This window comes from Leuciscus leuciscus, assembly GCF_965113295.1.
Source record: "Leuciscus leuciscus genome assembly, chromosome: 16".
NCBI classification, from domain to species: Eukaryota; Metazoa; Chordata; class Actinopteri; order Cypriniformes; family Leuciscidae; genus Leuciscus; species Leuciscus leuciscus.
The window spans coordinates 18,120,693-18,142,238 of NC_138740.1; the positions used below are offsets into that span (position 1 = coordinate 18,120,693).

The 21,546-nt window shown below is 36.7% G+C and overlaps 1 protein-coding gene across 2 annotated transcripts in view; it reads left to right on the forward strand.

Moving 5' to 3' along the window:
- The window catches only part of adamts2a (ADAM metallopeptidase with thrombospondin type 1 motif, 2a), a 73,032-nt gene that overhangs the window by 30,797 nt on the left and 20,689 nt on the right, over positions 1-21,546 (forward strand). For both annotated transcript variants that reach the window (XR_014198586.1, XM_082140430.1), the window contains exons 4-12: positions 8,561-8,763; positions 12,884-12,967; positions 13,694-13,850; positions 14,163-14,268; positions 15,806-15,949; positions 16,051-16,183; positions 18,015-18,128; positions 18,228-18,373; positions 18,448-18,623. Coding sequence is in view for 1 of the 2 variants with exons in the window: in XM_082140430.1 (XP_081996556.1) it covers positions 8,561-8,763; positions 12,884-12,967; positions 13,694-13,850; positions 14,163-14,268; positions 15,806-15,949; positions 16,051-16,183; positions 18,015-18,128; positions 18,228-18,373; positions 18,448-18,623 (1,263 nt within the window). In the remaining variant the exon portion in view is untranslated. The remainder of the gene's footprint in view (positions 1-8,560; positions 8,764-12,883; positions 12,968-13,693; positions 13,851-14,162; positions 14,269-15,805; positions 15,950-16,050; positions 16,184-18,014; positions 18,129-18,227; positions 18,374-18,447; positions 18,624-21,546) is intronic.

The window sequence follows — 21,546 nt, forward strand, 5'->3', positions numbered from 1 at the left end:
TCAATCAGTGTTTCCCAAATTCTTTGAATGCGGGATAAATGAATGTATACAAGAATGAAAATAGTGAGGAACAAAATAATGAATAAACCCATAACAGACCAAAGTCTCAAGTTTGCCTAGGTTTGCAAAGGTTTTTTTGATAAGATGTATGCTGGTTGTCTTGACACTGACAACTTGTTAATTTTAATTGTGTTTAAAATTAAGATTCTAAAACAATATTTCAAAATGAAATGTGTATGGTCAGTATAAAGACTGAAGTCAGCAACTATTATAAGTGTTTTCTCTCACATTTCAGGCGAATGTTTCAACACAGCAGTTGATACTTCTGTTTTTCTTCTTTTTTTCCCCGAACACATCAAATTAAAGTCATAAATCAGTCATAACTCTCAGGGGTGTGTCCGTTTATCAGATTCAGCTTTATTCAGCTTTAACTTGAGTGGAAAGGTTACACGTGTGGCAGTAGGCTTGATGTTGAATTGCATTGTGGAAGTGCGGTTATGCCCAAGCCGGTACTAAAAATAACAGGACAATATATCTGTAAGTGAATCTCTGTGTCTTGAGCGAGCAGGTCTTTGGCGACATCAGCTGGAGCGCGTGTGTGCGTATGAGAAGCTGCTGCTCTCATTGAATTCCAGCAGGGACATGCTGGACTCAGGCAGCCAGTGTCTACGTGGCAAAGCTTGATGAGAGTTTAAGTTCTGCTTGGCAGACGTGCACAATTCAGAATTGCTGCAAAAAATGGTGGGAGGAGAGAAGGGTGAGAGGTTTTTTCCCTAAGTTTCATAATCAGATATTCTGGAAAAACTCCTCCGCTCTGTTTATATAATTTCTTTATAGTTTATTTGGTTTAGATAACTGCGTTAGAGGGTTTGTTTTGTGAATTACCATGAACTTGTATGGACCAGATTTGACCTTGACTTAGTCTTTGGCCTTCTAGATCCGTATTGACTCTATAATGATGTATCTCATGCTAACAGGGGATTAGATTGTGTGTGAATGTCTTATTTTATTGCACTTTTTGGAAGTGTCTGCCTGTCTCAAGCCTTTATATGACTTTAGAAGCTGTGGCTCCACTCTTTCTAGAAAGCTCTTATTCTGTTCACTTACACAATCATAAAATGACTTCCTGTTACTGTAACCTGAGAAAGAGGGCTAGCCTTCACAATACTGATTCATCAATACTTTGTGCTTTCTCTACAAACATTGCTTTTGGTATTTTGTTCACTGACTTATCAGAATAATGCAGGTGAATCCAGAATTTCCCTCCGCTGTGGAACGTTTCCCATTTGAGGACAGCTGTTTTTCAAACTAAATGGCGGACATGCTAATTATTTAGCATGTTTCAATCCAAGTTGCAAGTTTAATTAGGCATTCTGTCTAATACCAATAAGCCGATAATTCCATGATTTCATTTTCACGGATGCAAAGCTAATATTAAAATTCTATACTGTTTTGACTAAATAAATTAAAAATAAAACACTAAAGATATGAATCAATTGTTTTAAATGCAAACTTTTTTTTTTTTTTTGGGCATCACAACATTATAATGTATATTACATCATAATGTTTATTCTGTAAATTACAGAATAAAGTACTTTTATTTTTCCATCATTGTTATATGCAGAAGAAAAGCAAAAATTGTACACTACAAGTTTAAAGTGTAAATGTAAACATTTTGGAAATTTTATTTGATACATTTCTTGATTTCTTATTCATATTTGCTAAATATGTGGATGCAAATCTGTCTATTGAAAGCAATAGGTCTCATAACAAATATAACTGAAGATGACCTTACATATACTGTAAAGGTGGAAAAATCTGAGCCTTTTTGCCTTGTCACTTGTCACTGCATTTGAGAAGAGTGTCATTTCTGCACTTTTGTGACATTTCAGCCCACACATATCAAGCTGCAGCATACCAAATATGCCATAATGCCTCCAGATAGCCATCGAAGATCATATAGGTCTGTGTGTGTGTCTGTATGTGTGTTCACAGCTTTAGAAAATGTGTGACAGCATGTGTTTTTCATTTAACGTTTTCCCAATCCCTGAAACAAAAACATTCCGGTTGTTCCATTGACTAATAGATGTTGGCTTGGTCTTACAGAAAGGAGGAGCACCGGCTTCCTCAAGTGCTGCAAATATCTCCATTTGTGCTGGGCCACCTTTGCACCAGTGCAATGTCTTAAGAAGGAGAAAGGAGAGCTAATGAAGAATGATCTTTTCCGTGCCTTCGAAATTCCGGCTTGTGAGATGAGCTAACTCAACAATGCTTTGATAACTGATGGTGCTTATGTGAATGAGACATTAACTTGCAGATTACAGGATTTATAGGTTTAAGATTGATAGCCAAGGTATAAATGTGATGAAGTACTCCTGAGAGATGATGGGAAAATCGAGGTAATCGATTTATGATTCACATTCATTTGTTTGTTGTGCTTGCACAACTAGTCATTTTAAGTTGACAGTGTTGTAGAAAATGGCATATGTTTTTGGAAGCTGGTTTGTTGATGTCAACCAGCAGATGTGAATGGGCAACCAATTTTACCTGAAGTCCTGAAATATATATAAATATATATATATATATATATATATATATATATATATATATATATATATATGAATGAAATCAACTTTATTTTCTAAAGCGCTTTATACAATATAGATTGTTTCAAAGCACCTTCACAATAGAAACAAATTCAAATTCTGCTGTAAAGCAGCTCTAACAAGTCAATAGTGTCATTATTATTCAGCTCAAGTCAGTTCAGTATTGATTCAGTTCAGCTCCATAACTGTGTAAAATTCATTAGTTGTGCACATACTGTTTAGAGTGTATTTGTTCACATACATGTATACGTGTGACAAACTCCTGTACACTCCACTGCACACCGAACAAGCAAAAGACACAAGAGAATAGTGTTTTACATGTTTCACATCTGTGTGTAGTTTGTTGTGTATGTAGCTAATCATTTTACGTTTGTGTGTAGAGTTATTACACACAATAACAAAGTGTGTGTGTGTGTGTGTGTGTGTGTGTGTGTGTGTGTGTGTGTGTGTGTGTGTGTGTGTGTGTGAGAGAGAGAGAGAGAGAGAGAGAGAGAGAGAGAGAGAGTGTGAAGGCTCATATTCCTCTGTGCTGAGTCACTCCTTCATTGAGGATACTCTTGCATGTCCAAGACCTTCATTCAGTTTTTTAATCTGTGTTGTTGTAATAGAGGAACAAGTTGGTCCATTCATAGACAACCTACATTTGTGCAACATTCATAACCAATACATTTTGTCATTGTTCTTGTCTTTGTTGAAATCAGTGCAGATTGGAGTTTATTGAACTCTCCTTGCATCACCTCTTTGTTGAACATTTCAAGTTCTGTATCTTACAGTTTAATTTATTTTGACTTAGCACATATTTTTTAAGTTACATCTGTCAGCATTGATTTAAAAACCAAGCTGTATACTTGTTTTGCAAGGAAATTTGTTTTGTTTTGCAATAATCATGTCTAATTTGATTCAAAATGAACTTTACCATCAGAAGTGTAAACACGAAACAGTGTCTCTGAGGTATGTTTATTCAGAAAAAAACATGTCAAAAGAGCTTCCACTGCCATATTCAAAGAGGATTTCTCCAGTTGTTAACAGATCCGAATGACTTTGATTTCATTTTCAAAGCAAAGGTTCTACTTGAAAGCTTCTAAAAGATTCAGTTTTCATTTTATCCTTGCAGATTTTCGCAACGCACCCATTTCCTGAATACAAATAAGCCTGATATGTCAGAACTGACAAGCCCAGCACTCATTGATTCGAAGAATTATGATAATTGGCAACAGTTACTAACTGCCTGGCCTTCATCAATATTCTGTACATCAGCATCGCCCCTTGCAGACTGATGTTGGAAACCCCAGCTACAGTTGAAAACGCCAATGACTTCAGGTCAAGGGATAACTAGGAGCAGACGTGGTATATCAGAATGGCAACCAGAATATAAGATGCTTGTTTGTTGCTTTATATTTTTAGCCAATAGCAAAAGAACACAGTGGCACATTGAAGGCCGTTACCCTTGAAATACGATGACTGTGGGATTCGGTTGGGTGTCAGTTGACATTGTGATACTTGCTTGACTGTAGCAATGAGAGTATAGTGTAATGATGCTGACTTTACAGTAATTTCATAGTTTTACCTTTGGGTAGTTCACCCCAAAATGAAAATTCTCTCATCATTTACTCACCCTTAAGTTGATCCAAACCTGTATGATTTTTTCTTCTTCTGCTGAACACGGGTACAGAATACAGGTTTGGAACAATTTGAGTGTGAGACAGAAATTCTGAAATAATTTTCATTTTGGGTAAACTGTCCTTTAATACTCACATTATCTATAAAAGCTAACTGTATTAGTGCTACTTATGGACCAATGTGTTTTTGTAAATAAAATATAACTATCCAATAATTCATTATTTAATCAGTGGGTTTTTTTCTGGTACAAACACAGTTTGGAGTTTAATTGAATCTCAGTTAGGGTGACAGTATCAAACATGAACAGGTAAATTCATACTTAGTACAACAAAAACAACTAATACAATTTTAGTCTATGCACTGCTTTTAGTTACAGCAACCCATGGTCTGTGCTGATTCTCATTTGAAAGTAATTTTTATTCTAAGCCAATACTTAACCTTTTCCATGACACTGGCCTTTTGTGTGGATGTCCTGGTAATTGCCTCTATCCTTTGTGTTGTTCCAGCACTAGACGCACATTTACAGGTCACCCTAACATATTAGTACTTGTTTTCCAAAGTCTATGTTGACTCCATGCAGAAAACTTCAGTTTGAGTGACATGGACCAGCTTTGGTTTTCCTCTTTAGTTTATTTCTAGTGTAATGCGTATAACTACACAGCCTGATTATTTGGAAGTAGTAAAGCAGATGTCTATTGCACAAACAAAGCTGATGACCCATTTTTATGGTAATTTGTCATGTCAAACAAGGTAATAAGCATTGTCTGATGGCAGATATTGACCTAAATTATAGTTTATTTCGGGTTGTTTTTTTGGGGGGGAATTTGTACATTTAATGTTTCTGCTAATTTCTTTTTGGCAACATTTGCAGCATTTGCGCTTATAAATGAATGTTAATTTTGGCAGTAAACATTGCTGATTTTTGTGGTGCATTTGTTTGACATCCCATTTGGTTAATATATCAGGGTGTTGCTTGTTTCAAAATAAGCCAGAAGTTTATCAAATTCTATTTTATTATTAAACAGAAATAAGAAGTTTATCAGACGATGTACACTGCTTTGCCTCTTCCTAAACATTTGCCTCCATTCCGATCTATATTCATTTGACTGTATTTACATATATTACCCTAAAAGTTCTATAGGGGAAATAAAATCTGAAAGGAACTAAAGAGGAGCATTTGTTTGAATTATAATTCTTTGGGTTTTGATCTTGAAATCCTGAATCGCTGATCCACAGAAAAAACTAATGTTTCTTGTTTCTGTTTAATTTGTTTTCACCCAAAAAGGTTGGACTTTTATTTATTTTTTTGGGTTAACCCTTAAACACATACCTCGGGTCTTTAGTGACCCCGTCCTGGGTCATTCACTACTCTTCTCCTCATTCATTTTTTTAAAGTAAGACATCAACCTTCTTAGTATTCCTCAATTAATTCATTATAAACAAAATAACATGATTTTATTATAATAAAATGATAAAAGACTGCCTGTTTTCCCATTCATTTTTTGTAAAAATTGTATAGGGTTGCTAACGCCCGAGGTGTGTAGAGTAAGTATATTTTTTCTGCACAACAATAATTGAATCTTTGATGACTGAATAAGTGCAATTCACCTTTATTCCACAAGGTGTCAATGTCTGATACACAATGATGAAGTGACGTTTCACTCATAGTTACCGCAGGCAGAAAACAAAAGGATAGGAAGAATCATCAGCAAAACTTGAAATGGCTCAGCGATTTACTGCAGAGCAAGTACTGAACACATTCAGGTACTAGGCGCGTTTTCATTACAGATTTGCGCAAAACTTTTGCGATTTTTTTCTAAATATCGATAAAAAACTATTGCGAAATGACGGCGTTTCCATTAACCGATGTAATGCGACTAAAACGTAATTTTCGTCTAAAAACCACCTCATGCGAGCGTGAAAACTTTTTGCGATAAACGGGAGTTTTTGCAAAATTGACGTGTTTCCATTGGGCGTATTTCCAATTCGCAATTTCAGTTTGCGCAATTTGAAGGGTAATGGAAACGCGCCTACTGTCACTTGACGGTGGATCTGGTGAAGAAGCTGTCAGCGATCAAAATATTGATTTTGAAGATGTTGAAAATTATCGTTTTGAGAATATGTTTGAGATTGTGAATATGAGCCAGATGCTGAATGTACTGGGAAATGAGCTCTGATGATTACAGTGATGATGGTATAAAACATCTGCTCAAACTGAACCATCCAATGATAAATTGAACCATCCACATGATAAAATGATAACTCATCCAATGATAAATTGCTGAATTAGACACGTTCCTGGGGTTAACATGTTTTGTTGATCCTGGAACAACGTTCATGTCCGAAAATGGTATCCTAACCATATCTCTACCCCTAAACCTAATCCTAACCATAAGTTATTCCTAAAATCAGAGGGAAATGACAGGTGAATAACACTGCACCTTAGCACCTAACCCTGGTTGTAAGCCTAAACTTGACATAAACTGTAAACTTGTCCTTCAAATTTGATTGGTTGATTGGAATGTTGTTCCAGGATCAACAGAGATGTTGATCCAGGAACATGTTGCACTTGGTAAAATCGGTTTCTTCCATTTAAATATAGTATTGAATAGAGTATAAAATACCATACATTCGAAGTTGTTTTGCAAAACATTCCAACATATATAAGTTGTTTGACAGTGTCAGGAGAACTGATTATGCCATCCACTGTGCTTGATGGGAGTGGGCGGTCACTTCTAAGCTCTTTTGCTGGGATTCTGGTTTCCATAGTAACCGCGACTTCTCTGATTGGTGAATCACTCCTTTAGGATTATCTCGTTACTTCTGAATAAATTCTGAAATTATATTAGAACATCAAATGGCATATAAAAATCTCTAGTCATAAGGTTTATCACCTTGGGAAGAAACATCATATTTCTCTTAAAACACCGAGAAGAAGTCACTGAGCACATAGCAGCGACTTACAAAAAAGCAACATGTTTTAGACATGATACCATGGTGTTGTAAAATACCATGGTAAATGAATATGATAATCATTGGTACACCACAGTGATTATTTTGTAAGGGAAGTCAAAGGCAAGATATCACTGAATTGGTACAGTAATCTTTTTCTGCCTGTGTCATTGGATTCACACTGTCCTTCGCTCGAGCAGTTTTGGCACAGACAAAGCCCGAGAGACATGCCTCAGTTGCACCCAATCTGAACATGAAAGCTCTTTGAGTTAAGAGAGTGTTTTTGCCGTGTATTAGGTGACAAGAGAGAGAATGTGCCGAATCAAATGAGAAACATACAGCCACTGTTTTTCCACATTTTTGTTTATCATTGTACAGCTATTTCCTTATTCAGAAATGGGCTGAATAATGATCTTAATCTGCAGTCTGAAGAATATACAAAGGGCAATTTAGTTTCCATTGCTCAGTTAAAGGAATAGTTCAACCAAAAATGAAAATTATCACATTTACTCACCCTCAAGCCATCCTAGTTGTATATGACTTTCTTTTTCAGTTGAACACAATCAGAGTTATATAAAAAAATATCCTGGCTCTTCCCAGCTTTGTAATGGCATTGAATAATAGTGCATTGAATTGAATAGAGTTTTTGAAGCTCCAAAAAGCGCATCCATCCATCATAAAAGTAATCCATACGGCTCCAGTGGTTTAGTAATTTCCTTCTGAAGCGAAGCGATGTGTTTTTGTATGAAAAATATTAATATTTAAAACTTTATAAACTATAATCACTGGCATCAGGCAACGGCCATACGCGCGTTCACGAGAGAGTCGGGTTCCAGATGAAGGGTGACCTCTGACCCGACGTATGACATAGGACGTATGATGTAGCGTAAGCTGGAATTGACGAACGCAGCAGCACAGAGAACAAAACTGCTAAAGATGTACTTAAATCCTAGTTATGTGGATGAATAAAACACTCTTTCAACTAATTCAACTAATTAAAGAAGTTCAACTAATTGCATTAAATATACATTTTAACTAAAATACATTTTAATTTAATTGCAAAAGGTATGCAATTAAGTATTCGAAAACATTACATTCACTTTGCACTTAAGTATTTTCTTGTATATATACTAAGTATTATTTCCTGAATAAGTAGGACCTCTCTTTTTAAAAAGTATGCCAAAGTGTACTTCTTTTTCCCAAGGGTCATCATACTTCTTTTAAATTATTGTTTAATATTGTTTTCCTCAGTGCTCCACTTCTGGTTCTGAAAGTTACAGTATGTTTTCATTGTACCCAAAAGATCACGGGAAATTTGATTCCCCATGATTTGACCTCTTTAAATTATATTCTTGAATATTTTGTGTGCATTTTTTTTGCAGGTTCCCCTTTGGGTGGTCTGGCTGGAATGGAGTTTTTACCCCACCATGTTAAGAAGAAAATGCAGAGCAATACACGAGCTCGTAGAGAGACGTATGAAGATGAGATGTTTAACATTGAGGTTCTGTTGGGGGTGGACTGCTCTGTGGTGATGTTTCATGGCAGAGAGCACATCCAGAAGTACCTCCTCACCCTCATGAACATTGTAAGTTTCCCAAACTCCATTAGAAAGAATTTACACTGATGTAAATATGTGTACATTTGTACACCTTTTGTACATAGTTTGAAGAGGTTCTGAGATGACCGTATTATCATAAACAAAGCAAAATCCTCAGTTTTTTGGTAATCCCGAAATGGTTCTTCTATTTCACTGTTGTGAAAACAACCTTTTGCCTTTATTATTAAAGGGATAGTTCAGGCAAAAATTACAATTCTGTCATCATTTACTCACCCTTAAGTTTTTCCAAACCTGTATGAGTTTCTTTCTTCTGCTGAACACAAAATATATTTTTGAAGAATATGGGCCCCATTGACTTCCATAGTATGGAAAAAAATACAACGGAAGTCAATGGGGTCCATCAACTGTTCGGTTACCAACATTCTTCAAATTATTTTCTTTTTATGTTCAACAAAGGAAAGAAATTGAGGGTGACAAAATAAAGAACATCATCAACAACTTGAGGGTGTGTAAAGGATGGCAATTTTCAGTTTTGGGTGAACTATTCCTTTAAGAGTTCAGGGAAGGAGTTTTTCTACTTCAAGTTACTTTGTATAAAAGGCGTTAGCTAAATGGCTTTTGCTTAAGTATTTGTCTGCTAAATGACGAGTAATTTACCTTAGGAACTTTTAGGTTCTGCGTCTTGTGTAAACCAAAAATCTCCCACAATGTCACTTTGCAGACAGTATCATTGTTATATCCAACGATGATGATTATATCAAACTCAAAGAGGGAAATTAGCATTACTGTACACAATGCTTGGATGTCGGAGGTTGAGCCAAGCCTCCACCTTTTTCCCTGACAACTGCTCTAAGTCAAGAAATTACATCCACATCCCTGACAGAGTTTCCTACCTGAAAGATTGATGTACTTGAGATCCTCGACAAGACCAGACTTGCAATGAACTGGCCGTCAAACCTGCATAACTTAAAATTTTCTGTCTTTCCCTGCTTTTTCTTTTTCTTTTTCTTTTTCATTTTAGTCTTATTTTGGCTTTATGGTAGTGTCCAAAGAAAACCCCAGACCCAGTGTCCCGTAATCAATTTGAAGATTCTTAACACAAACTTTTATGTTGCTGTGGTGGTAACAAACCTCAGAATTACCTTCAAATGCCTGTGACAATAAACCAGAAGTGTTTAGATAGCTAGCTATAAACATGCTAACTAAATAAAACTAACCATAGAAGAAAACTGTTACTCTAGTGTGTTATAGTGCCCCTTGTGGAAATGAAAAAAAATGCAATGCATATTTGCTTAGCGTTATGAACTGCGGTCTGACATTTTGAAATGCAAAAACACACAAAATCGAATTTGCATAGCTAGAAACGTTTTCGTTTTTGTGCTCGTGTAAAGTATGTTTATAAAAGTGACTACCAGTTCCAAAGGTCTTGCAACTTATATTTCAGTGTTCCTCCACGCTCATAATTCTCTCATTCACACTTCAATTTTGTTTGCACGGCTTTTCCGTGGCTAAGCAGAAGACAAGCTCCGATGGTTTACCTTGCTGCATTATTAATTAAGTCCTAATGATTTTCTGGAACTTTGGCCTCTTACACGTCAATTAGCTACCTGCTAAAGACAAGCTGAGATCTGGACTAATAAAATCCTGACAGGGTCCTGGAGAGGGCCAGAGACAGCCAGCACTAATGAGAGACTTGCTGCTAAGGTGATTAGTATGGTGTGTGTGTGTGTGTGTGTGTGTGTGTGTGTGTGTGTGTGTGTGTGTGTGTGTGTGTGTGTGTGTGTGTGTGTGTGTGTGTGTGTGTGTGTGTGTGTGTGTGTGTGGGAGAAAAGAGAATACAAACAAGAGAGTATGTGCTGATAATAGTCATTAATGTGCCGGGTTACATAGCTGTCATTACTGAGTGCCTAGACACATGGTTTCAGGTGGGAACAAGGTTACTTGGCACTGTTTCTTAGAGACTGATATGCTTAGCAACAATAATGAATTGTTACTTTAACAACAAAGGAAACATCTTTTATTTCTCTCATTATAAATATATAATAATGATTTTTTTATAATTTAAAATTAAATATTTTATGTAATATCAAGTGAAGTTAATAAACATAATTTCGAAAGGAGTACACCCTAATCTTCAAATTAATGGCAGGATATTAAAGCAGCTTCTTACCCTGTATTCAGTTCTTTTGGCATCCCTCCTCCTCCCCTTCTCCAGGGGGGCCAAATCGGAGCTCAAGTAGAATACCCCTCTATAGCGGACAGCAAGCCAAAACCGTTTACCATGTGCGCTAGTCGTTTACCATGGTTTTCTTTTTTCTTTCACCTAAAAACATTTTGGCCGTCATTTACACGACAATGGCGTTTTAGGGGCCTGAAAATGCAAAGTTTTGAGAGCAGGTTCCAAAGTGCACGGTTTTGAAATCGATACTCCGTGTAAACTACAAAAACGCAAATTTGTGAAAACGGTGACGTTGTGCACATGTGTATTACGTGTTCAGTCTATAGGCTGTCTATAGTTTTTCTTTACAAAGTGACATCGCCAACTACTGGCCTGGCATGCATAATACAGCACTTTTACTCACTGTTTTCACTAATTTTGTCATTTTCGCAGCATTAGTCATTTTGACAAAATTGTATTTTGTACTAAAAAAACGCGAAGGATTTTTTTTTTTCATTTTTAGTACGTCGTTGTTGTGTAAATGTACCCTAAAACAGTTTGGTTGCTCTAAAATGTATTTGTACCGTTTATTTTTCATCATTCATTCTTGACATTCTTGGAGTTTTTCAATATATCAATACATTGATATATTCTTTTCTTCCCTATTGTGACATATATCCAGTGAAATGGCTTTTCAAACAAGAAAAAAATGTTGGGGAATTGATTGGATGGTCGTGGTTTGCTATTGCTGTGATGTCATGTCATGTGAGTGACAGGTTGTCCCGCCCTTGCACCAGTAAACGCGTCATCAGAGAAGAGATGATAAATCATTCATAATAAATACTGCAATATTCCATAAAAAAAGTAATGCCAATTTTGATTTCATGGTGACTAAAATATCAAAAGATTTGTATCAAATATTTTTTTTCTTTACATTATCTTCTTCTTGTTACAGTAACAGTCTTTTCCAGAGCCATCTGTGATTATGTGAACACACTCATCTATAGTTTAGTTTCATTGAAACACAAGTGATGTTATAAGGAATAGGCATCTAATTGTATCTGTATGCATTCTGGTGAAAGGTTGAAGCGTTCTAGTGGAAACTATAGCTAGCTCAGTGTCTGCTCTCCATAATCAGGCTCAGATTTTTAAACAGCCTCTAGTCGAGCTGTCATCCATCTGTCAGTGTCTTTTTTGTATGAGAGTGTGTGTGTGAGGTTTAGTGCTTCATTCGTTTTCTTTCTTACACACCCTGGTCATTTAGCCAGAGCTTAGCGCCTCCTTACAGATTTCTTCCCAGGTTCCCCCAGGGCATTGTGTAAATGAGTGGAGAGGAGTCAGGTGTGAGCATGGTGAAACTGTTTCTCTTCTTTAGGCCCATGTAATGCTGAAATTGAACTTGGGATCTTAAATCTATGTTCTTTTATGAAGGGATGCAGATATGCAGGGGTGTTTTTCTTTCTCTTTCTTTGAGATAACACTGTACCCCTCCTTGTTCAATTCTCTTACATCTGTTTTTAGTAAACTTTTTTAATAAGCATTTTTATACAAATGTTAACACTTTTTTCCCTCTGAGGTACCCTGAGGGTCCCAGGATGTCACTTTTATAGATACTTTTTACGTACAAATTTTAACCTAGAAATATATATTTTTCATTTAAAAATCTCTGCCTGAAAAATCTGTAGACACATGTAAACACATGTCAAGGCACTAGTAAATGATGACTCAGGGTTCAGGGTTCACCTTTAAAACCTTCTCAAGGTGACTGTAAGGCTGTGCATTTTTCAGCTCGGCAGTAAACTCTCAACTTCTCAAATTGCCTCTGGCTCTGTGACAGTTTTTCCTGCCTACATAATTTTGGCATCCGTGTTATTGCCCAGACGAATTACACATCCATGCATCACATCTAGGCTGTCTCTATTAAGGCTGTGTTTGTGTTACCTTTCTTCTTGTTTATCCATTATGTTTTTCTTATGAATCGTTCCACAGGTGAATGAGATTTATCAGGACAGCTCCCTGGGTGCCAATATTAATGTTGTCCTGGTTAGAATCATGATGCTCTGCTCCTCCAAGGTAAGACGGCATCAGCCAGCTTCCTTCTGAAACTATTTTGGATGACTTTGGTTGTATCAACAGCACTTCAAAGTATGAAAATATCTTAACTATGAAAAATATGATAATCTAGTGTACTCAACTGTCCAACAGAGACTGTTTTGAAGTATATCCTGTTTTCGCAATCCAAAGCAAAGTCTCACCGCTGTAGCTGAAGAAGATCATTTTAAAGTTAGACTTTTGGATTTATGTCTGGAGCCTGGACACATTAACAATGGCCTGAATGCCTAAGAATCTTTTAAAGCTTAAAATGCGAAAATTGTGTACATTAAAAAAAATTTGCGAAAAATGAAAACATACGTTTAATTATTTTAGGTTCAGTCAAAGTGGTGTTGAAGTTCACTGCATACTTTTGATGTCTACGAAAGACTTTCTACGTCTACGAAAGATTGATTTGTTTTCGAATTGTCTCTTGTATTCTAAGATAGAAACTAAATTCTGAAACTAAATTGAAATCTGGTAATTGAACCTCATCCCATTCTCATCTGTGATTCTGCACAACTGATAGAAAACACACAACATGATTGCTAAAATATTATCAGGGAAAATAATTCTCAGGTCTGTACATTGACAGGATTTATCAGTAATATTTTACTGGGACTCATGCCCCAGTAAAAAGGGTCTAGCGACATCCCTGGTTGACAAAGTGGGAGTGTATGAACCTGTGATTTGTGTTGGTTTTGTCAGTCCATGGGTTTGATTGAGCTGGGCAACGCCTCTCAGAGTCTGGAGAACGTCTGTCGCTGGGCCTTCCTGCAGCAGAAAGAGGACAAGAATGATGCAGAATACCACGATCATGCCATTTTCCTCACCAGGCAGGAGTTTGGGCCCACTGGCATGCAGGGTAATACTTTTATGAAAACATAACATGATGCATGTGCTAGAGTTGTCAAAAGTACAGACTTTAAAAAGTACAGCTTGAAAAAATGTGACTATACCAGCATTTCCCTCTAGCATTTTGAGCCCTGTTGAATGGATTCTTAAACACCTCTGATTGGTCATTGTGTTGAAGCGATCAACATATATGATCAGCAAAGACATCTTTGACGCCCTTCACCGAGCGCTTACATAACAGACTGTTGTTTATGCGACTGTTGAGTTATGTGACTATGCAAATACTTTTCTACTCTGACTTTTATCTTCCCTTTCTTTGCAGGTTATGCCCCTGTGACAGGAATGTGTCACCCTGTGAGAAGTTGCACTCTGAACCACGAGGATGGCTTCTCCTCTGCTTTTGTTGTGGCCCATGAGACAGGACATGTGTGAGAAAAACTTGATCAGAACTTCCACCATAATTTGCCACCACTGACCAATTTTCGAGAAGCTAATATGAAAGTGTTAAGCCTCAAGATACTAGATAAGTAGTTGAACTTCAGTCAAGTCCTCAAGTCAAGCCACTATGGGCCAGATTTACTAATAGATTGTGCCAGCGCAAACCCTCTTTTTGCATAAAAAACTACTGTCAGGATTTACTAAAGCCAGGCAATGAAAAATTTGTGCTGAAAAGGTATGGAAAGTTATTTTTGCAGCTGACCTTATTGCATATGCATTTGTTGGAGTTTCCCTTTCAGAAAGTTTATGGCAGGAGAGTATTTAAATGAATCATGCAATGTACTAATTTACTAAGGTTTACGCTAGTTAATTTACTGCTCTATTATTTACCACCCAATAAAATATAAGGCAATATCTTTGAATATCAGACTATTTTATTTTTTAATCAGTGCAGTATTTATATGGCACAAAAATTTGCAATAAAACTAGAAAATGCCACAATTACTGATACTTGTATCAGGCCGATTCTGCGCTCAAGCACTTGTACTCGTTCTCATTAAAATGTTTCCGATACCAAAAACCAAGACGACACAGCATATATACAGTGTTTGTGTCCTGACAAAGAAACAGCCAACAGAACAAACAGGGAGCAGAATGGAGATATCAGAAATTAAGGATGTCTATGAAGTAAATGTATTTAATTAATAGAATATTAAACATAAATTCAATATTTTCACGCAGTAGCATAGACGCGAGAGCTTGATTTATGTATAATGGGTGGTTCCCTACATGATTACAGGTAAACATCATGTATAAATGGTATGAACAGTAAAAATAACAGAAACTTGTACAACACATTCTAACAGACATAATTAAGCCTGGAAAAAAAAAATATATATATTTACTAAACGAATTTAATGAACTAATATTATTTATATTCTGTTGGTTTCTCTACCCCATATTTTAAAATTACAAATGCATTGAAAATACAGGTATCAGTATCAGCCAGTACCAGAATATTGGGTTTGTACTCGTTCTGGAAAAACTGGCATCTGTAATGCTTTAGGTCCGATGAAGATGATAAAGATTCCAAAACAAAAGTATTTATTCAATAAAACAAACTCTGATAATCCACAGGTATGCAGGTACCGTAACACAAGACAATACCAGACAAAGAACTGAAAACAAAGAGGAGCTTAAATATACAAAGATAATAAGCTCAATGGCGAACAGATGTGCTGATTGAATGAGTCTCCGTATAAACTAATGACTGGCTGGGAAAACGGAACAAAGGAGCATAGGAAACAGGTTACTGAAGAGAAACAAACTAACAGTCCATGAAAATGAAACTTAACTTAAACCGAACATGACAGAATCGGTGCATCCTTAATATTTTAATTAATTAGATATTATATTATATCATAATATACATAATATATTATGTATTACATATTTACATTCTCTCACCCATGTTTCCTTTAAGTACAAAAGATGACTGAGAGAGTAATATTCGTTTGTTATATTCAGACTGGGGATGGAGCATGACGGCCAGGCGAATGAGTGTGGGGATGAGGTTCCCATGGGCAGTATCATGGCTCCTCTGGTTCAGGCAGCCTTCCACCGCTTTCACTGGTCCCTATGCAGTCAACAGGAGCTCAGGCGATACCTCAAGTGAGTAACTGTGTTTTTGTAGCTTCCTGATTTGTAGTATATGAACATATTCACCCGGTTCATTGATTGTAAATCCTAAAATAATGCTGTTACTTATGCAGTACATATGACTGTCTTCGTGACGACCCTTTTGATCATGAGTGGCCAACTCTGCCCCAGCTGCCTGGTCTGCATTACTCTATGAACGAACAGTGCCGCTTTGACTTTGGCATGGGCTACATGATGTGCACTGCGGTGAGTGAAACAGAAACTTTATCACACCAACCAACCTGACATGCCATCTGACTCCACATCCAACCACATAAACTAGTAGGATTTATAGTTAGTGAATCCGGCAATGCAGTATACAGTTAAGTCCAAAAAGTTAAGATAATAAGAGATAGGCTGAAAATGTGCGATGTTTGTTTTCATTTAAACCATCAAATAAATACATTTATAGTTTTCTTTTTTTTTTAAGTTTCAAACTGTGAAAAGCCATGAGATAAAATAAAGGAGGAGTATGTAAAGGGATAGTTCACCCAAAAATAATAATTCTGTCATTAATTTCTCACCCTCATGTCGTTGCAAACCCGTAAGATCTTCAGAACACAAATTAAGATATTTTTTATAAAATCTGAGATATTTCTGTCCCTCCATTGACAGATACATAACTACCACTTTCAAGCCCCGGAAAGGTAGTAAAGGCATCATAAATGTAATCCATGAGATTTTATGAAGTGACGCAAGTGCTTTGTTTGTGCAAAAAAAAATCGGTAATAAAATGTACATTTATTTACAAAATATGAATCTCCAACGCACTCTCATGAGAGCACCATGACACATGTGTGTTGTGTTGACACGAGAGCAGGTTGCGTAAACACGAGTTGTAGATTAATATTTTGTAAATAAAGTAGTACATTGTGTTTACCAGCACTTGCGTCGCTTCATAAAATTGAGGTTTAACCACTTGAGTCACATGGATTAATTTAATGATTTCTTAACTACCTTAATGGGGCTTGAAAGTGTTAGTTGCGTAGCTGTCAATGGAGGGACAGACAGCTCATAGATTTTATCAACAGCACTTCATTTGTGTTCTGCAGATGAACGAAAGTCTTACTGGTTTGGAACGACATGAGGGTAATTGATGACAGAATTTTCATTTTTGGGGAACTAACCCTTTAAGTTTCTGTATTATTTCTAATATGATTAATCAAATTACATTGCTCATGTAACTCTTTGTACAAATGATTATATGTTCTTGCTTCCATTGAGGCACAATATGCTCTTTGGATCATTCTCAAAGAGAATGCAGGAGAACATGATCATCAGATTTTACAGTTTTCGGGTCTTTTCTTCTTCTTCAAAAATGTTACCTTTGGGGTACAAGAGTTAACCTTCAAGGGACACATTTTTTAACCATTTTGTAATATGTAAGGTACTACTATGAACTTTTATGGGTAAATAAGGTACAAAGTTGTCCCTTTAAGGTTACTTCCCCAGTGACGAACTGTTGTACCCCTAAAGGCACAAGATTTGATTTTTTCTTTTTCTGAGAGTGTATGGTTATTATATAATTTATAATAATAATAAAAAAGTAATAAATTACACAGGGTTAGGTTTCATTAATTGTATTTATTTATTAATTTGTAGAATTTTTAATCATTATTATTAACAATGTTGCTTTAGATGTATTTCTCATTTGTAGATGTATTTTCCATTTATTGTGTATGACTTGTGCACATTTTGCCCATTGTCATTAATGTTTTCCTGTTAGACAAGTAAGAAAAGATAATAAAGTAATAACGTTTTTTTTGGGGGGGGGGGGGGGGGGGGGGGGACGACGACGACGACTCTTGGACCCCACTTATATGTGTATCATCTTATATTAAGAACTAACGTTGTTTATGCAGGTGCAAGCAGGGAATTCACCTGTAAACAAGTAAATCAAAATAAAATCTCTGAAAACCATTTAAAAAACACAAGTCCTCTGTCACTTTTCTATCTCCCTGCCACCATACAACCATGCTCACAAGCTTTAGCTTTCACAGGCTGCGTGTATGAATGAGAGCATGACTGTTTCTTTTAGTACAGCACCTACGATCCTTGCAAGCAGTTGTGGTGCAGCCACCCCGAGAACCCTTTCTTCTGCAAGACCAAGAAGGGCCCTCCTATCGACGGGACCAAGTGTGCACCAGGAAAGGTTGGACTTGTAGACCCTCTTTTCTACTGTACATTACACAGAACCAAAATAACAGATACCACTTTTATCTTTTACTTTTTCTTCTCTCTATTTCTCTAGCACTGTTTTAAGGGTTACTGTATCAAGCTGACACCAGACATTCTTAGGCAGGATGGCCACTGGGGTCAGTGGACCAAGTTCGGTTCCTGTTCTCGGACCTGTGGTGGTGGAGTACGGTTCCGCACTCGAGAGTGTAACAACCCAATGTGAGTGTCTTTAGATTGATCGTCCCATCACCTTTCTCGTCTGTTGACTTGAACAAACCTGTTCTGTGTTTTAGTCCGGCCAATGGGGGGCGCACTTGTTATGGAAACAACTATGAGTTCCAGCTCTGTAACATGGAGGAGTGTGCAAAGGCCCTGGCTGACTTCAGAGAGGAGCAGTGCAAGATGTGGAACCCCCACTTTGAGCATGAAGACACCAAACACCACTGGCTGCCCTACGAGCACCCTGAACGTGAGTCAAAGCTATTTATTTAGTGTTATTAATCCCCAAATCATTTTCCACTTTTGTTCGAGGTGAAAAAGACATTGGCACACTCACATGTTATACTTTTCATTTTAATGCTTCCTGATGTTCGCCATGTGTCTTGGTCCATGTTCGTCTTTCGGTCAAAGGAATGTACTTTTTAAATATTCACAAAAGCTACGTTTTCTGTAAATGCTTTCCCTCGCCCCTGTAATCTGTGTTCAAGGAACACAAGCATTTTTGTTGTATTCTAGTAACTTTACGCTTCTGCATTTTGAGATATCGGTAACACTTTACAGTAAGGTTTTATTTGTTAACATTAGTTAACTACATTAGTTAGCATAAAGTAACAATAGATCTTAGTTAATGTTAATATCAGCATTTACTAGTGTAACTGTCGTAGGCCAGTAAGAGCTGTGCATGCAAACCTCACTCCCCTGATCTCAAGAAACGCTGTAGCGACTGACACTAGAGGCTGTGGTCTTTAGCTTCCTCGTTAGAGTGCCCGCCTCCCATGCCGGAAATCACGGTTGGATTCCCGCTCAGGGGTGCGCTTCCCGAACAACGACGTAACTCGCTGCTTAACTACCATAGTACGATGCATCGTTGAAGAAATCAACTAGCTAGTCACGACTGTTTCCCGAAACTGTATTGTCGCAAAGTGGTCGTTCAACCAACTTGGTTTATGACGTCACGCACGTGGTGGAGTAATAATTTATTTGAATGAATCTGTTTGAGATCGAATTAACGCTAGATGTTTTGCTATAAATTACAGACATGACATCTGAGGACTATTTCTAATTTTTCTCAGTTATTTTGCTTTATTTCCAGATTCAATCATAGGCTCCTTCTTACATAGTAGAGCACGTTCGCACATGCGCACTCTTCAAAAATGGTGCTTGAGAAACTATAAGACGTAAATTACATTTGTATGTATTCTAAATAAAAGACACGGGTTGTACTGAATGTCAGCTTGCTTATTTTGCTCAAGATAGGGATTTATTAAGTCCACATGTCATGCAAAGTAGAAACTATGCTTCTAACCACAGGTCGAGAGCTGTCGCTTCAACTACACAACTTTGCGATGCTGTTTGCGAATGTTCGTTAGAACGATGGTTTCGGGAAACACTGACTCGTTGAACTATGCTGATAACGACGGAACTTGCGAACATAGTTGGCTAACGATGCTTTTGGGAAACGCACCCCAGGGCAGGTCAGTAGGACTGGTTACACAAGAAAAAAAATTAAAGATCAAAAGTTGGATCTGTTAACATTAGTTAATGCACAAACATGTATACTAACATAAAAAAAAAATTTGTATTGCTTGTTGTTAGTTTGTGTTTAACTAATGTTTAACTAATTAGACCTAATTGTAAAGTGTTACAGGGATATCTTCTTTTATGCAGTGCCATTAAAACCTCAATGCAGAACAGCAACAAAGAGAATGGAAATTAAATTAATGGAAAGGACGAAACCAAACCTTTTTTTGGCTGGGATTTTTCTCTCCTTCAGGATTATGGTCTCATTATTTATGTATTTATTTGGAAACATTAACATTACGAATTTAGAAAGAGTAATAAGGTTGTTACTCAACTGGAGAGTTACTCTTAGCTGGATACATTCGCCAAAGGTTTGGCCCAGTCACTGAGAAGGGCATCAGCCAAGCGTTGGACAGCAGTAGTTGGAAGAAAGGCACATGGAAATGTGATTAAGCAGCAATGGCATCTCCAGTTATCCACTGGGGCTGAAGTAAAAGGAATGCAGGTACTATACAGCTAATAACCACTCCAGTGTCCTCTTCTACTGCTGAGAGGAATAAAAAGTCTTGCTTTCTGTACATAGTATGAACAATGTTGCAGTGGTTGCAGAAATGTTGTTATTATTTATGATTATTCATGTAGCAGACACCTTCATTTAGGACACATACACCGCAACGATATCACTGGTATTCTTATTAAATATATGTAATTTATTCCTGTGATAGCAAAGCTGAATTTTCAGCATCATACAGTCTTCATTCTCACATGATCCTTCAGAAATCATTGTAATATGCTGATTTGCTGCTCAAGAAACATTTCTTATTATTATCAATGTTTAAAACCGTTTAATACTGCTTAATATTTCTTTGGAAACCAGGATTTTTTTTATTTTTTTATTATTAAAATTGTACAGTCCCAGTTATACTGTGTCATATACAGATGTTTTAAACAAAAATTTATCCAAAATAATACATTTAATTTATTTTTAAATTATAAAGTGTCAGCTTGAGTAAAGTGACAGAATCCTTCAAAACACACCATCCCCCGGTTGTTTTAACCTGTTTTAACAGAATGGCAATGACAATGGCAATTTATTTATATAGCACAATTAAATACAATTTACATTGTCCAATGTGCTTTACAGTATTAATAAAAATCTTAAAAACTAACAACAACAAAACAACAGTACAAATATAGATTTGAGTAGAATACCATGAAATAAGTGCTTCACCAATTTAAAAAAATAATGAAATACAATGGAATGGTGTGTCCGCATGTGTTAAATGCCTTATCAAACAAAAATGTTTTTAACTTGGATTTAAAAACAAATAACGATGAGGCCATTCTAATTGAAATGGGCAAGTCATTCCATAATCTAGGGGAAACTACAGAGAAGGCACGGTCCCCCCTACACTTCAATTTTGACTTCGGGATAGACAGGAATCTCTGATTTGATCTGAGTGATCTAGTTGGATGATGCTCAGTCAATAGAGCAGACAAGTGGGGTTAAGCCAGACCATTTAAAGATTTGTACACGAAAAGTAAAAGTTTAAACTCCACTCTATAATGCACTGGCAACCAGTGTAAAGAACGTAGAATTGGCGTGATATGATTCCGTTTTTTTGTACCCATCAGAAGTCTAGCTGCCGCAT